General features: G+C 42.1%; 1 protein-coding gene across 3 annotated transcripts in view; it reads right to left on the bottom strand.

Moving 5' to 3' along the window:
• LOC115178059 (VPS10 domain-containing receptor SorCS1-like) overlaps positions 1 to 16,807 on the bottom strand; it is a 167,059-nt gene extending 150,252 nt beyond the window's left edge. For all 3 annotated transcript variants that reach the window (XM_029739085.1, XM_029739086.1, XM_029739087.1), the window contains exon 1: positions 15,816 to 16,807. In XM_029739085.1, the coding sequence (XP_029594945.1) occupies positions 15,816 to 16,628 (813 nt within the window). In that variant the 5' untranslated portion in view covers positions 16,629 to 16,807. The remainder of the gene's footprint in view (positions 1 to 15,815) is intronic.
• Between the last annotated feature and the right edge of the window lie 2,127 nt (positions 16,808 to 18,934).

Here is an 18,934-nt window from a genome sequence, read left to right on the forward strand (position 1 = left end):
GTGGGGACGACGTCATCGATGCACTTCTTGATGACTGAGGTGGTGTATTCCTCAATGCCATTGGATGAATCCCATAACATATTCCAGTCTGTGCTAGCAAAACAGTCCTGTAGTGTAGCATCCGCGTCATCTGACCACTTCTGTATTGAGCGAGTCACTGGTACTTCCTGCTTTAAGTTTTGCTTGTGTGTCCTGGAGGGCAGGTAGTTTGCCCCCGGTGATGCATTGTGCAGACCGCCCTACCCTCTGGAGAGCCTTACGGTTGTGGGCAGAGCAGTTGCCGTACCAGGCGGTGATACAGCCCGACAGGATGCTCAAGATTGTGCAACTGTAAAAGTTTGTGAGTGTTTTCGGTGACAAGCCAAATTTCTTCAGCCTCCTGAGGTTGAAGAGGCGCTGTTGCGCCTTCTTCACCATGCTGTCTGTGTGGGTGGACAATTTCAGTTTGTCCGTGATGTGTACGCCGAGGAACTTAAAACTTCCCACCTTCTCCACTACTGTCCCGTCAATGTGGATAGGGGGGTTCTCCCTCTGCTCTTTCCTGAAGTCCATGATAATCTGCTTTGTGTTGTTGACGTTGAGTGTGAGGTTATTTTCCTGACACCACACTCCAAGGGCCCTCACCTCCTCCCTGTAGGCCGTCTCGTCGTTGTTGGTAATCAAAATAGTGTGTTTTAATCAATTATTTGGTGACGTGATTATATTTAGCATAGTTTTATTTAAAAATTATCACTTTGTAATGTTTTACCATTTTTATGAAATTATCTGAGGATGGTCCTCCCCTTCCTCCTCTGAGGAGCCTCCACTGCTGTGTACATAGCTTACCCTGAAAAATTAAAAAAGGAAATTATGACAAAATAGAAAGTACAAACAAAAGCCTACAAACTACACTTAACAAAAATATAAAAAGAAACATGTAGTGTTGGTCCTATGTTTCATGAAACATTCCATACGCGCTTATTTCTCTAAAATTTTGTGCACAAATTTGATTACATCCCTGTTAGTAAGCATTTCTCCTTTGCCAAGATAATCCATCCACCTGACAGGTGTGGCATATCAAAAAGCTGACTAAACAGCATGATCATTACACAGGTGCACCTTGTACTGGGGACAATAAAAGGTCACTCTAAAATGTTCAATTTTGTCACACAACACAATGCCACAGATGTCTCAAGTTGAGGGAGTGTGCAATTGGCAGGCTGATTGCAGGGATGTCCACCAGAGCTGTTGCCAGATAATGTAATGTTAATTTCTCTACCATAAGCCGCCTCCAACGTCATTTTAGATAATTTGGCAGACCTTGACCTTGGACAAGCTTGGAGGGGTGTGTGCGTTATGTGAGAAGACTGGACGGTTTTGCTTTGAGCATCTTCTGCATGCAATTGTATTTTTTCTATTTGATTGTCCGTGGCTTGATTTACTTGCAATCAAGCACTGCTGGTACAGTATGTTTAAAGCCTAAAGTCCTCTGCCTTGCTATCCTACATTGATAAGCTTTAATGTTAATGGAAAAGTCATTTTGAGATGAAACCCGCCTTGATTGCCCCTTCTGTGAGCTAAATCACAATGGGCAGTTTCAGACATGGGAAGAGCAGCGCTAGGAAAGTGACTGATCTGAGGCACCATGTGTTACCTAAGTTCACTAAAAGCTCAGTTTCTTGATTCTTTGATCTCTCTGATTTAAATTTAAACAGGATGGTTATGGGTTTTCTTGGCACCCTTGGTGATGATGACCAGCGGACAGTGGCAGACAGCCCCAGGGGGAGGTCTCGGTGACGTAGCCCTAGGGTTGAGCCATCTGGCTTGGGGACTGGGGAGGGCTACCTGCCTGGGGTCCTTGTGTCAGGCCCATGAGCACCTGGCAAACCTGGCATAGTAGGATCTGGCAGACTGCCAGAGGAGGAAAGAGTCCACTTTGATTTGGATGGTACATCCCAGCATGGCACCATCTCTGACTGGAAGGGTACCAAGTGGAGAGGAAAGGTCAAAGGTGACTTCCTACTGGTTGCCGGTGTACATATGCCTCTGTATTTCTCTGTTAAATGGGAATACCACATACACGTTGTAATTGGAAACATTGAATGGTGTTGAATGGACAGACTATGAATGGACCATTGTATGTGTAGGAGTGATTTTGTTTACAAAGACCTAAGTTATAATCATAGTGTGTGTTAGAAGTAATCGTTATGGTTTAATGTCTGCTAGCACAGGCTTTTAACTTCGATTCAAAAGTTCCCCTAATTAGATAATTACTTGATTAAAAAGTAGATGTTAATTAGCGGTGTGTGAAAAAACATCTTAACCAGTTGTCAAATTGAAAATTACAAAATGACAGATGAGTGTGATTATGGTTCAGTAAGTCTGCTTTTATAAAATTAAAATGAAAATGGATGTAATCTTCTTTAACTGATAAAATTACAAAATGACTTGAAATTACCTTAATTATATTATAAAGGTGAATAGCAATAAGGTTTTATAATACAGTGGCTGTGTAAATTGATCCAATCTTGAGATAAGTAAGAAAGGGCATGAAACAGACTTGGTGATGTATATTGTTAAAATGACTGAAAATATTGGTATGTTTTGCCTCTTAAACATCCCTAGAAAAGACAGAGTCATTGAAGCACTCACCCCGAGTACCAAACAAAGAAACACTCCAGATGTTTGGTCAAGAACGTTATGTTGTTTTTCCTCAATCAAAATGAAAGCCGGATCCCATTAAAAATCATCATTTAAATATCAAAAGGCCCACCTGCTTTAGAAAAACCCCACCTATGTATAATGAATAAATGACTGATTAATGAATAATGGAATGTACAAACAAACTCCTTTCTATCCTCCACCTCTGCGTTGGAGGCAGTTGGGAGGTAATACAGTGTTGCACCACCAGGGCTCCCATGAGCCCCTATCTGGCAGGTTGAAATATGTGCCTTCTCAAATCGCAACTCACGCTAAAACAATCTAATACAGTATCACCTAATCTCGCAAGAGGACTCACTCAAGCTTCCTCCATGAAGGTCTATGGGAAAGAGTGAAGGTAGATATCCCAATCCCGTCTCTCTCGTCTCTCCCATCTATCAGGAGCATCTTGGCATTACAAAGAAGTATGAAACGGGTAATACACAGAGACAGAACTAAATTGACCAAGACCGCCAGACGTTTTATCTAGTCTTGGGTGATTTCCTTTGAACTCCATGTCAACGAAGAGGGCTGAGAATTCATCTCTGTCTGAATGGTAGAAGCCTTTATTAAGGCCCGGTGAACCCCAGGAGCATATCGCTGCTGAGTGGATGAACTAATTAAGCCCCTGTTTCCTGGTGCACCAATCAAAAGCCCAGAAATGCTAATGAGCTAAGCCCCGCTGTAGTCAGACACTATCAATCAACCGCCACCTGCACTCCCACTGCCCCCCTCTACAACTTTACATTGAAATGACACCAAAAAGCATCCCTTTTAATGCAACTATATTCTAGGCACATTTAATATGTAACAACGTTTAGATGCAGGAAATCAGATCTGCTAGATGCGGATGACAGTGAGGTTGGTGAATGATGGTGATTAGCCCACGGTGATGGGATTCAAAGCCACTGAACACCTACGGCTCAATTACAGACATGGGGACAAACGGACATCCACAGCCAGTCTCTAGTCTATGTGAAGAGAGATTTAAGACGAAGTCCAGCCAGGATGCCTCTAATGTAGCCTAGCCTATGTGTGGTGTCAAAACCGTCACTTTGGTGGCAGCTAATGGAGACTGATGGTTGACGGTTGGCTCCTGGAGCTGCGGCATTGAGAGCGTCCCGATCAAAGCTTCATCTGAAGGCTACATGGTAATTCGGCAGTGATGAGGCCTGTTGAGGTAAATGCATTTGGATGCGGGTAGTTGTGGCAGGCAGATGTGGCAGGTAGTATCTCCAGATGTCTTCATCAGTCTCCGACGTGTCTTTCAATGAGGTTTCACACAGATGGGAGCTGCCAAAGCACCAGGCTTATCTCTGCCAGTTGCATCCAAACCATTCCTTACTTCAAAGACAGAACCAAAATGGCGGCCCGGTTTCAAGATCTATCAAATCCGGTGGGAACCGGTCAGAGGCACATATCAGAACGCTAAAAACAACTTTACAATCCCAGTCAGTCTCATATTTCTTACACCACCAAAATATACTGAACTAATTCACTGAACAAACATTATTTTACTGTGTAAACAATGAGATTAGACATCGGTTTGTTTTTGCGCCTCAAAGTTATGTATATTTTCATATGCACGCACCAGCTTAGAGATTCAAAAGGAATGAACATTTTCTGGGCATGATTTATTTAATATATTAATTCATACGTCTCTCGCCTTTTCAAGACAGGGGGCCCTTCCTCTCCACACTCACAGCTGTCTGATGTTGCATTCTAGGGAAGGTTTTTTTCTTCCATAAATCCTCATTTAATATTAATACCTCTATTCAATCTGCTAATAGGGCCACCACTCACCTGACTTGAATATCTAAAACTACCGAGGGAAGAATTGAGCCCTTACAGGTTCACGAAAGGACAGCTGAAAGTGTTACTTCTTCACAGTCCAATCTGCAGTATTCTCAAGGGAATAGTGTGTACTGAAATTGTAAGTAGAGTTAGTCCAATAAGGATGTTGCTAAGGGAATATAGACTGAAATGATCAGTAGAGTGTGAACAGTCACCGACGCGTGCCAGGTACAGCTGATGTGCTTTTTCATCTAACATCTGATAGGATGTAATTTACATACCATAAAAGACTGAGTGGAATTTATTCACTAAAAGATTCATTCTAGAAATAAACCATCATGTTCATTTGTTGATTCTACTTATGCATATTCATAATTTCTCCTCTTCACTTTAAGAGTTGAGATCTCATCTAAATTAACAAGTTCATTCTTAGTTGATTTCCTGTTCCTTTTTCTATCTGGCTTTATTCGCTGATACAATCCTGTACTGTAGTAAATACTGTAACCAATAGCTGGAACACAATCCAGTATTGTACTGTAGTAAATACTGTAACCAATAGCAGGAACAAAATCCAGTATTGTACTGTAGTAAATACTGTAACCAATAGCAGGAACACAATCCAGTATTGTACTGTAGTAAATACTGTAACCAATAGCAGGAACACAATTCAGTATTGTACTGTAGTAAATACTGTAACCAATAGCAGGAACATAATCCAGTATTGTACTGTAGTAAATACTGTAACCAATAGCAGGTACTCAATCCATTATGTGTGCAACCACACCATTGTGGTAAACCTTTTTCCAGTTGTTTAATGTTGTCAGGTGGTTGTCGGCGGGTAACGACGGAAGTGGGCAGCTAGAATTCTCAGTTTGTTCTGGGCAAAAGCATGTTTAATAACATCTAGGGGGAATGTCAATTACACATGTAAGATTGATTAGTCTTTCTGGCCTCCTTCCTCCCTTCTCTCGCTTTCTGTCTGTCTGTCTCGCCCTCTATCTACGATGTTTCTCTCTGACTCTCTCTCTCTCTGACTCTCACTCTCTCTGACTCTCACTCTCTCTGACTCTCACTCTCACACTCTCTCACACTCACACTCTCTCACACTCACACTCTCACACTCACACACACAAACACTGATGCAACAGAATGGCCTTCAGTGCAGCTGGATAAATATTGTGGGGACTTAACTAACCCGTGCAATATTTACAAAAAATTGGGTGACAAATAAAAACTGTATATATATATATTCTCTATAATAGCATAGAGAAGCTGATACAGAGCCAAGTCACGTACAGAGGGGAACGTATAGACATTAATCCCATCTGTCCTCATAGAAAGAGAGTCGTTGTAAAGCACGTCCGTCGTAATCTATTCAAACTACCTCCAGTGGGTGTGGTAGTAAAAGGAGAAGAGAGAACTTCGCTTTTTGTTTTGAATCTGAAAGTCCCGTGTATTGTGAGATGTCGGTTTTCCAGAGCGTAAGTGGGGCAAAAACAAGGTTAATCTCGAGTTTCATTTTGTCCCTGTGCCCATAGACGGCGCCAGACATAACCAGCCGCTTATTGAAAGGAGAAATACATGTCGGCTGATGGTTCTTAAGGAGAGCAAATGCCATCCTATATTTTTGGGGGGTGGGTTACCATTCCCCCTCCTCCCCGGTCTCTGTCTCCTTGCTTTATCTGGACTTGGTCAATTAACTGGAGCCAGTCATCTCATCCCACCTCATCTCTTTCACCCCGTCTGCCTCCCCAGCGTTTCTTCATTTAACATTTTTTTTTATTTTTTATCTTCGCTTTCAGCCATACTCCTCGGAGTTACAGATTGCCTGGCATTCAATTTGTGCCACATACAATTCTGCACCTGATCAGTGCGGAGATGGGCCTAGATGGGACTGTCTGGCTGCCTAAAGAGGACCTCCGACTGTCTTTCAATAGCTGCCAACAATCATCCTTGTCAATCTGAATGGCGAAAGGGGACACGAGCTGCTTCGAGCTCCGAGGAAACTACTAATGTGTACACACTCTGTGCACAGCGATTCATCCCAATTCATTCCCATTTGCCTGAGATTAAGAGGAGAGAGAAGAAGACGAGCTGAAAGCTGAACCCATTCTGGCATCTTGATGTAGGGCCTACTGTATGTTTCTGGAGGACTGTGTTGCATCTCTGTGTGTTGCAAAACAACCTATTCAATAAAAGTTAATATTGTTTTTTTTTTTCATCCGTCTCGATCTCTCTGTAGCTATTTACTGAAGGACATAATCATCAGATCTGGAATCATGCGGCTGTTGCTGTGGATTGATTTACAAAGCTGTCGTTCAAACGCCTCATCTCGCAACCGGGGAAAATGTTGCTGGATGGACGTATAAAACGTTCAATTTCTCGATGTGATTAGCAAGACAGACGTGGAAATGTGGCTTGATGTATCAAATGTTCCTCATGCTGTATCAAATGTCCAAAATGGCAATGGGATTAGCAGGATGTGGGAGTATATGAACGGTCCAGAGACTCAACCATCCTCCTACTGGGAGGTTGGAACCTCTACTATTTCTGTCCAGTTCTGGTTAAAGGACAAACTCCACTTACTGGAGCTATGAACATGAGTGGTTCAACTCACTGCCAAAGTGGCTAGGCCTTGAATGTGAAACTCAACATTTACAATCAAATCTGAAATGAGAAATAATACATCTTACCAAAACGGATCTAATATGAAAACTTTGCACTGGGCCCATTCTATTCCATATGGAGAGCAGAGCACACAGAAGATAATCAACTCAATAACATGGCAATCAAGGAAATCCAACACTTGAGATAATGTATTTTCTGTTTCCCTGCTCAAGTAATTGTAAGAATATGATGCCGCCAATGATTCACATTTTCCGTGCCTTTTTGCAGTTTGGAAGCAGGTGTGGACATCAACAGTACCCACATTATAGTGAACACATGACTTTTCTACCAGAAGTCAACAGGGTTTTTGTTTTAAAGTAGTCTAACCTGATGCATGACACCAACCATAACACCCATCACAACAAATATACATATTACTATTTCCTACTCACTGACAAGTCATTTAGCATTTTCCTGAAACACCTGCAAATAGAAAACCTGATTCATAATTCAGTCATTCTTATTAACCCCTTCCATATTTTAGTCATCCTCAGATGTCTGCCTACTCTTCAGTACATACATAAATCATAGGCTGATATCCGAACAGTGATGAATTCTTACAGAGTCTGATCGTGTTCCACCTTGAAGCCAGGCCTTTCCATCGCGCTTCAATGCATCTCTAATGGCATGGCCCTGCTAAGCACACCTCTCATCTCTCCCACACAGCACACACACACACACAGCCAGCTCTTCAATCACCATCACTCCCATCATCATGTCCATCGCCGTCTGCCTCAGTGTGTGTATGTGTGCATGCGTGTGCACGTGAGATGGCTTTAAATAATGCCACCACTCAGCAGGAGGGGAACCAGAGAGTGGTGGGAGGATAATATGCCATTACCACCACCACCACTACCTGCCTGGTATATGACGTGTCACTAGATATTATGAAGAGGGAATCCAGATGTGTGATGTGCTGAGAGGGAGAACTAGCACTTGTATGACTGCACCACTGACTGTTATTTGAGTGCGAGTTAGTTATCCGAATAAATCCGCATTTGTCAAAAGGTAAACTAGGAGTACTTTCAAAAAGGAATATGACAAATGTTTTGTTGTTCATTTCAGCTGAATTGGCTAGTGCAAACTTTAAAACCTGTAAACATATTCAAAATGAATCGGTTTGAATTAAATAATAAATTGTATAGTTAACAACAGAAAATATAGATAAGTATATTTTATTTTACAGCAGTAATGTGCTACAATGGCTTCCCATCACTGCTGTCCAACTTCTTGACACCAAACCATGCATGTAAAACACAATTATTTCACCTACAATCCCCTGGAAATAGCAAAGCATTACACTGATAACCCTTGAAATTGAACCACCAGTGTTTACAGCCCCGCAATCTATTTACCCCCAAGCTCTCAGCAAGCATTATCTACCAGTTGGCTTTTACTTGATTCAATCTCTATTGGTAAATAACTAATCTACTTCACTTAACACTATAGGGACCTGGAATATTGTCCTGGGCAAGCAAACATGAAAGATGATGAAATCATATCAAAATATGATTGAGATAGGATCCAACAGTGAGTGTGAGTGGAGGGTGGGAGGCAGGGGAAGGGCACTTACTGAAATGAAGTGTGCACTCCTGAAGCCTCCTAGGGTGGGATTAGAGTGCTACCCAGGTACATTACATATAAACTCTGTTTTATTATTTGTCCATGCATGCAGAGTCTGGGGCTCTATAACAACAAGGAAAGCTGATGCTTTCAATATCGCTACTAGATTTTGTTAAGGTTTTCCAACTCAGGCCGTCTTTATTATTTGTGAATAATTCCTCTGGGAGTTGTCTGAGAAAGAAAAGTGCGAAACAAAGAGCAAACCTGGGCCTGATGGGTTTTGTTTATAGGCAAACGAGGGAGGGCTGTGTTAGCCAGACCGGTAAATAAACGCTGGCTAGCGGACCGTGACGGCCTCCCTGGGCCCGACGCCTGATCAGTGCCTGACCCAGCACATACCCTGCGGCTCAAATATCCCAGACAGACACAGACACCAGAGTTAACTCTCCTACCAGTGGGAGGTGGTGGAGGGGGGGGGGGGACAGAGCTTGGGAAGTGTTCTCTAGTAAAATAATAAGTCAATCATATGGCATTGAAACAGTAGTTATCAGAAGATTGTATGTCTACCTACACAAATAAATATTATTACAACCAACCAACCACCACATTTAACTGTTGAATATAGCACATTATGACAAATATTTGTATCTGTTATAGAATATGACCAGATATTTACCAGTTGCTCAGTCCTATCCTTAGCCCCTTAGCCACTGTAGTTTGGAGGGAATCCTATTGCAATGCAAGTAAATGTGTTTCTATACCTACTTCCTTTTGGAGATGGGGGATAATTGAAAGAGTGGATTGCACTGCGCCTTTGTTAGGCTGCTGTTATTGTTGTTCGTACTCAAGCGATATCACTCTGTGACTCACTGTTTTGTACATGGGAGTTGGGGTGTGAGGAGTGGGAATACAGGAACAGCACAGTTGGTGGTGCAGGATAATAATAAAGTGCCAAATGAATGGAAAGAAATAGCAACAGCAAACTTCTCTCTGACGGGGCCAATGAATATGTAATAGTACATTTCAATGGTTGTATTCTCTTATTCAACTGCTGTGGCCCTGATTGTGTGGGTCTGTCAGTTTAGCATACGGCTCATTTAAATTGCCTGTTTGATTTTCAGCCATCTTGGATAACAGGTTGTACTTGGTTTAACACGACTAGCTACGCAGTGGCCACTATTGCAAGCGGGACCCGTTGACACCATCAAATTGTTGGAAAACGTGCAAATGACAGAACATTTGATGAGGTAGAAAAACATCAGAGATGTTAGTTTGAAAGAGGACTGTTTCTCTCTTTTTTTGCTGTAAATGTGCCACCACTGCTGTACGAGACGACTGCTATACAGAACCATAAATAGATTCTTTCAACACATAGGAACAGCCAGAGTGAGACCGTCGTCAAACCGAGACAGCTGGTGAGAGCTGGTTTCTCACAACACACTTCTCCACCAACTTTATGTGATCAACTCACTCACTAATTGGCTACTAAAACATTTGATTTTCTTCTGTTCGGCTCAAAAAGAAACTTCTCTGACAAATGCTTTTGTTTGATCATTGTATGGCTAAGAACTCGTTTCATTTTCAGTATGGGTTTTGTCTTTGTCTTGAGAAAGAACTGCTTCAACTGGGAAAATGGAATCAGAGTATGGCTCCTGGCTTGGTTCAAGTCTGGCTTTGGTTCTGGTTCATTGATTCTGGTTCTATGACTCAGACCTGGGTTCATGAAGTCCCAGATGGGTGGGGTTGGCACTTCTGGGACTATTGCATTGGTTCCATTGCGCCAGGCAAGCTTAGTCAAGCACAGCTGAAGTATTTGACAGAAAACAAACACTATTTAAACCCAGATCTGCAATGACTAAAGTGAAGAAGTTTCTGAGCAATACCCGATACTGAGGAGTACTGTGGCAACATGAATTCAAGGATGAAGCTTCAACGCTATGTTGGCCCAATCTCAAATGGACCCCTAAGCCCTACAGCCTATGCACTTGTGGAGATCCGAGAGAATTTCATTGGTGTAAGAAATATAGTTAAAACTTCTACCTAACCTATCAGATCTCCACAAGCGCATAAGGCGAAAGGCTTAGGGGTCCATTCGGCATTTGGCATTGGGCCATTGACTTCCATACCACTCAATCCATATTAATACCCATGATGCATGTGGGCACATTCTACATCTTCCGAGGCAGTCCAAAGCTGCGGAGTAAACTTGTTACATGGATTGACTATGTGTCAGGCTGCATCTTGTTATCTTGAGTGACAAGCAAAGTACTTAATGCCCTGACATTTCAATAATGTAAATATGCAGTCTCCTGACACACTTTTATGTGCATGCAAGGAATATGCCATTGCCACATATCCCCGTTGGGACTCTGGCGTTTTTGCTGTAACCTTTCCATGAGATTTAAAATCCCAAACTTGTCCCAACGTCTCTCCTAACAATGATCAGAATGTACAAATTATCTCAGCTCCTTTTTGAGTCAGACATTTCCATAATTGAACTATTCCATAATTGAACTTTTTTGGTTTGTTTCATCTTATTGGATATGATCAGATGAATCATCCATTATCTACATGTAAAATCATACAGTATTTAACACACACACACACACACACACACACACACACACACACACACACACAGAGAGAGAGAGATAGAGACACACAAACACACACCTCCCATCTCTTCATCGCCTCTACTGCATGACTCCATCCCTCCATCACTTAATCCACCACTGTCTCTTAGGCTATCATGAGAAGGCACATTCCTTCATATTCCAATCTGGCTCAAACACACACAAAGCATATGGGATCATTAATACCCTTAACTATGTAAATGCCCAATAGGTTAGATATACAGAAGCATACATCCCATATAATGACAGACAGACACACTTCCATTTCTGCTCCATGAAGCATCGTCAACTCTTCTGTTTATTTGCACTAGTGCTCAGATGGGAAAAATCTAAGAGTCTCTATTTATTTCTGCATACAGCAACAACTCTACATATTTAATGCAAGGGATCTATTCTTGCTCATTACAAATTTGCTTGCGTCACAAGTGAGAAGAGAGGGGGGAATTGTTTCACAGTTGCACAATTAGAACCTAATCTATTCATATCACAAAACAGCACAGGTTCCATGTGCCTATATGGTGGTGATGCTGCTGAGCATTTCCACGGTTACAGAATTATGCTGAGACTCAAATTGTTCTATTCAAATGTATGTCAAACAAAAAAACATTGATTTCAAAGTTTAACAAACCAACACATTTACTGGAAGAACTGTGCAGATGCTAAGTTTGGTAACATCTCCCTTCGTTTTTTATGTGTCCACGTTTTCCCCAAAAATCGTAAATATCTGCTTCGAATTAAGATTCAATGATGTCTGCAGAAAGAACGGGGTGTCAGCTATGACATGACACATTGGCTGTGTTTGAATACCTATACTAACATACTGTATACTACATACTTAATGAGTATATACTACATACTATTAGTTAATTTTAGTATACTGTAAACAAACGGTATCCTTTCAGTTGAGCATACTAGCGCTACGCCTGTCTACCGGAAGTTGATTCTGTTGCTATGCAACCTCTTCTCGCCACAGCAGAGCTGGTTAGGCTGTTTGTATGTTATCCAGAGTGTTGGTGACTGTAACTGTGCTGCTGGCAACAATTTAATTAGGCTTTTTTGATAATGTTTACTGACACCAGCCATATTAAACGGGTGTTGAGCGTTCGTAAATTCATCAGTTATTCTGCGCTCTGGCTCACTCAGACGAGAGTGCTCTGAAATTGGAGTAGATAGCCAGAGCGAATTTATGTCCATTGAGAAATCACAACGACTATACCACTTAGCTAAGAATGACGTGAATAATCAAGTCAATAAACGTTGGGTAGTTAGATAGCATATAGTTAATATACTGGCAAGTTCAATGTATTAGTAACCAACTAACGAGGTAGCTAGCTAACATACCGGTAGTACCTACTGCTGTAATGATATAATATGTGGTTCGTAAGGATAGCGTAGCCAACACATTGTCAGCCAACATAACGTGAAGCATTACTTTATTACATTGCTCAACATTTGTCATAATTAGTTAAAACAATTCATTTTTATCATTGGACTTCAGCTGCATATTTTCCGCCATTTTCTTCAAATCTGAAAATGTTGTGAAGCCATGCCCATTTCCTGAAGAATTGCATTATTGGCCATAAAAGTACAGAAAGTGTCCACTGCGTGTATACTTCATATTTTGGCGAATGTAGTACGACATCCGGGAACTTTTGGCATACTAACTCTATTCATAATATGACCAATAAGCATACTACATTCTCAATTTACATCACAAATAGTATGGTTAGTATGAGTATTCGAACACAGCCATTGACTTGAATTTACACCCGGTAACAGAATTACAGAAATGGAATTTCATCATGGGTCCCTGGGTATCACTCTACACACTGGCTATAATTTTTATGTGCTCTGCCCCCAAATAAGACCAAATTTGGTTGGTCCAAACCGGACAAAATCTGAACCAATCATAGATGTCTATGTCTCACAAGTTTGGACATCAAAGTAGAGTACAGCCCAGCACAGAACAGTAGAGTTCATTACAGTATAGAGTAGAGCTCAGTAGAGTACAGCACAACGCAGAACAGTAGAGTTCATTACAGTATAGAGTAGAGCTCAGTAGAGTACAGCACAGCGCAGAACAGTAGAGTTCATTACAGTATAGAGTAGAGCTCAGTAGAGTACAGCACAACGCAGAACAGTAGAGTTCATTACAGTATAGAGTAGAGCTCAGTAGAGTACAGCACAGCACAGTAGAGTTCATTACAGTATAGAGTAGAGCTCAGTAGAGTACAGCCCAGCACAGAACAGTAGAGTTCATTACAGTATAGAGTAGAGCTCAGTAGAGTACAGAACAGTAGAGTTCATTACAGTATAGAGTAGAGCTCAGTAGAGTACAGCCCAGCACAGAACAGTAGAGTTCATTACAGTATAGAGTAGAGCTCAGTAGAGTACAGCACAACGCAGAACAGTAGAGTTCATTACAGTATAGAGTAGAGCTCAGTAGAGTACAGCACAGCGCAGAACAGTAGAGTTCATTACAGTATAGAGTAGAGCTCAGTAGAGTACAGAACAGTAGAGTTCATTACAGTATAGAGTAGAGCTCAGTAGAGTACAGCGCAGAACAGTAGAGTTCATTACAGTATAGAGTAGAGCTCAGTAGAGTACAGCACAGCGCAGAACAGTAGAGTTCATTACAGTATAGAGTAGAGCTCAGTAGAGTACAGCACAGAACAGTAGAGTTCATTAGAGTATAGAGTAGAGCTCAGTAGAGTACAACACAGCGCAGAACAGTAGAGTTCATTACAGTATAGAGTAGAGCTCAGTAGAGTACAGCACAGCGCAGAACAGTGGAGTTCATTACAGTATAGAGTAGAGCTCAGTAGAGTACAGCCCAGCACAGAACAGTAGAGTTCATTACAGTATAGAGTAGAGCTCAGTAGAGTACAGCACAACGCAGAACAGTAGAGTTCATTACAGTATAGAGTAGAGCTCAGTAGAGTACAGCGCAGAACAGTAGAGTTCATTAGAGTATAGAGTAGAGCTCAGTAGAGTACAACACAGCGCAGAACAGTAGAGTTCATTACAGTATAGAGTAGAGCTCAGTAGAGTACAGAACAGAACAGTAGAGTTCATTACAGTATAGAGTAGAGCTCAGTAGAGTACAGAACAGTAGAGTTCATTACAGTATAGAGTAGAGCTCAGTAGAGTACAGCACAACGCAGAACAGTAGAGTTCATTAGAGTATAGAGTAGAGCTCAGTACAGCACAGCGCAGAACAGTGGAGTTCATTACAGTATAGAGTAGAGCTCAGTAGAGTACAGCACAGCGCAGAACAGTGGAGTTCATTACAGTATAGAGTACAGCTCAGTAGAGTACAGCACAGCGCAGAACAGTAGAGTTCATTAGAGTATAGAGTAGAGCTCAGTAGAGTACAGCACAGCGCAGAACAGTAGAGTTCATTACAGTATAGAGTAGAGCTCAGTAGAGTACAGCACAGCGCAGAACAGTAGAGTTCATTACAGTATAGAGTAGAGCTCAGTAGAGTACAGCACAGCGCAGAACAGTAGAGTTCATTACAGTATAGAGTAGAGCTCAGTAGAGTACAGCACAGAACAGTAGAGTTCATTACAGTATAGAGTAGAGCTCAGTAGAGTACAGCACAGCGCAGAACAGTAAGAGTTCATTACACTACAGTATAGAGTAGAGTTCAAACCCGGACAAAATCTGAACCAATCATAGATGTCTGTTTCACAAGTTTGGACATCAAAGTTCAGCACAGTAGAGTACAGTACAGTGGAGTTCAGTATAGTACAGTTCAATACAGTATAGAGTACAGTTCAGTAGAGTGTGTTAGCGCTGGGTAGGAACAAAAATGTGCACCACTTTGTATTGGGAAACCCTTGACAAGAGACTAGGATGACCATTTAACTACTGCCTCGACAGAAGAAATAGGTCATGTATTTGATATCCCCCCACCTCAAGTGCATAGGGTCAAACTTCCTCGGAAACACCTAGAGGCATGGGGGATGTCACTTCTGCCATGACTGACTGGGGGCTGGTGATGTGTTGAAATGAAATCAGTTTCGTTACAGACAGGACTAAGTGTGGGTAATGAGGAATTGGGAGGAGGGTCAGACAGATTCTCTCTGGAAAGCATGGGGAAACTGTCTCGGATAAGTAAATGCTGAGGTGATTGTGTTAACTGTCTTGAGTGTCTCTGCCATGATTTGTTCGATGATTGTTCAACCACTTGATGATATCCCTTAACAACAAAAGGATGCATGTCGAATAGGGTTTGGCAATTATACTGGGGATGACAGCATGCACAGTTGCCTCGGAATGAATCCTGGTAATCTCACACTCTATACGCGCTCCATCACACGCACGCACGCACCCACACACCTTTCGTAGGCCTAAGTTATTGGCAATTTCACCAAAGTCAAACTGATGGCTACATTGTATCTCCATTGATGCGCTGTGTGAATGCGCACATAGACCAAATATTATTTTAAAACAACTGTACAAGTATTCACTTACACTGCTATTTTGCCCAGACCAGTGCACCATGGCTTGGTTGTGAGAGGAATCTCCGGTCAATGCGAAGGTTGAACTGGTGAGTTTGAGTTCGTCCTGCCTCGAACTGGCCGCTCTTCTGTCCTCGTTGCTCCATCGCAATTCGGACCGTGTCACTCTGCTGCGCCCAGCCGGTGAGGTGATGCCCTCTCGCGAGTAACTCAGAGGCAGTGTCTCCCTTCTCTGGGGTGAGCCGGAGGACTTCACTTTATCATCCCCAATATTAGCTCTCGGGCTGTCCCTACGAACTCCGTGCTTGTGTGAGATGCCGGGAATTAAATATGCGCGAGCCTTCCCGACATCTGTATTGCCTGCATGACGGTTCATTTTCAGGTTGGAAACTTTGTACTCACCGCGCGGGGTGAATTTTCTCTGTTTACCACCACCGTAGTGCATTCCTCCATCGAGTAGTGCGTTCTTGGAACGGAGCAGCATGTCAGTATTCCGTTTTCGCCTTGAGTAGATGTATTTCCCCTGGATGCATTCATCGGACCCAGCTGCGCAATCAAGCTGTTGAGTTTCGGCGCTTGCAGAATTTAAACTCCGTGAAGCAGTTGTCCCGTCTCCATTTCCAATAACTTCCTCTCCGTACCCTGTTGCGAATTCTCGTGTGTCCGTTTTAAGCAGTAATTCCTTAATACGCCCCTTATCTCCCGGCTGACATGATCTGCAAGTTATCTCTGATTTAGCGGCCAGAAAGAAAGATAGAATTATCAAAAGCAGAAACCAAAAAACGCTGGTGTGCCAAATAGGGCATAATCTGACCCCCCTCTCCATAGCTGGTGGCAGAGAAAGATGCTCAGTCTGGATACAAGTATTTTTTTACTCTCTTCTTCTCTTCCCTTTGTGACTGTAATTGATGTTAAGCAACAGAACTCCTCGCAAGTTGTGGCTCGTCCAATTGTTCTGCAGCGTTAAAAAGTGCGACTCGGCGAAGTGGTCCCAGATGAAGGATTTGGATCGAATGAAGCCCTGCGCGCGGGAGGGAGGAGCTGGCAGTATCCAGGGAAAAGACAGGTCACATTTCTTCTGGCGTCTGTTTTTTCCCCTCGCCCAGAACAATGCATTAATCATTTCGTAATAAATTATTTGTTAGCATTTATCGTACGTATGTAATAGTCATCTTATTCGATCTATCTTTAAATACTATTGCGTATATGATTCCTTTGTCAATGTTGTTGGCTATTACTATGGTCTTGTTAACAATATCCCGAACAGCTGTAGATTGTATCTACCAGTAGGCCTAGGTTTACTGTGCATAAGAGTCAACTACTCAATCACATTTCTCAGAAGATGAAAGAGAATGGTTATATTCATTATGAATCTATCTAATTGCTTTAAAGTTATAGGCGTGCTATTGCTCTTATGGGGGGGTGTTAAAATTAGAACATTTTACTTAAACCCCAATTATGCATAATGTCACGGATCACATAGAGGTATTGTTTATTAAGATTTAAATACCCTCTATATGGGCATTGAATATATGCTTTAGATCACATGTATCAAACTCATTCCGGAGGGCCGAGTATCTGCGGGTTTTCGCTCCACCTTTGTACTTGATTGATGAATTAAGGTCACAAATTAGTAATGAACTCCCCTCACCTGGTTGTTCAGGTCGTAGTCGAAAGGAACAACTAAAAACCCGCAGACAGGCGGCCCTCCGTGGAATGAGTTTGAAACCACTGCTTTAAATGATCTCTCTACATGTGATGTGAGAGCATCATAAGCAATGTGAGGTCGTTCACTAGCCTACGTGATACATCCGAGATCTAAAAGAGACTCAAGTTCACCTGGGACTTGCTAGAACGTGCCTCCGTGCCAAACTGACGCTGTCAAAAAAAAAAATTAATATGAAAATGTTTCATAACTTGAGATGCCACCAGTGAAGAACACTAGAGTAAACATATAGCCTAGGTACGGTTTTCATAATGACATACTGTTATGTTCTCTTCACACATCAGAAATAAGAGTATTACCATTTAAAAGGCATAGGTCCCTATAGACTGTGCAAACGGTCAATGTCAGTAACATCGGGGGAAACAAACACGCCAGAAATGTAGCTGTTTGTTTGGAGGTGATACGCTATGTATTATGTATGCAATAATTGTTGTGCTGATGAGCTTTTAAATGCATAGAGGGAAATACAAATGAACACAAACCACCTTGACAGTTGTTCAGTTTTTTTTCTTCTATTCATACATAAAGAGTTGTTGATACAATAAATAGAGATATACAAATATTTTCTTGGCTTTCATCCAAGTAGCCTAAAAGATCGACCTCAGATTAAAACCCATCTAAGGGTATTTTTTTAACGACTGTGATCAGTGGTAGGCTATCCAATTCCCAATGTGGATTTTTAACGTTTCATTCTCCATCATTGGTATAGAATTCCAATAACATTCCCATGTTTCACCTCTCTTGGTGGCCTAAAGTGTTAAATCCCCTGACGTCCTACCATAGACCTAAAATAAATTAAGTATTGCCTCTCTCCGTGGCACACTGCATTAAGCAGACGTTTTGGATTGAATTAATGGTCCTGTGATGGACAGGCCCCATGTGGCTGGAAGACACTTATCAAGCGGCTCTTCCCCCAGTGTGCACACAGGCACGTGCACACAGGCACGTGCACATACACACGTGCACACACACACACACACACACACACACACACACACACACACACACACACACACACACACACACACACACACACACACACACTGAGGCACACAGCGATGGACATGATGATGGGAGTGATGGTGATTGAAGAGATGGATGCCTGGCTGTGTGTGTGTGTGTGTGTGTGTGTGTGTGTGTGTGTGTGTGTGTGTGTGTGTGTGAGTGGGTGGTACAATCTCACACCCTATCATCTCACATCCAAGTCTGGACACGTCATCCATTCACACAGAATCAATGCCCTGTCAATAGTAGAAATGGATTTGGAGGATGTTGCGGAATATGATATTCAGACCCTACTTTCTCTGATTTGTACCCAGTTGTAGTGTACTAGTATGCACGTGGACTATGAATGCACGACAAGGTCAATGAGTCACCCAGAAAGAGGGACTGGGAGAGAGGAGGTA

This window comes from Salmo trutta, chromosome 38 (assembly GCF_901001165.1).
Source record: "Salmo trutta chromosome 38, fSalTru1.1, whole genome shotgun sequence".
NCBI classification, from domain to species: Eukaryota; Metazoa; Chordata; class Actinopteri; order Salmoniformes; family Salmonidae; genus Salmo; species Salmo trutta.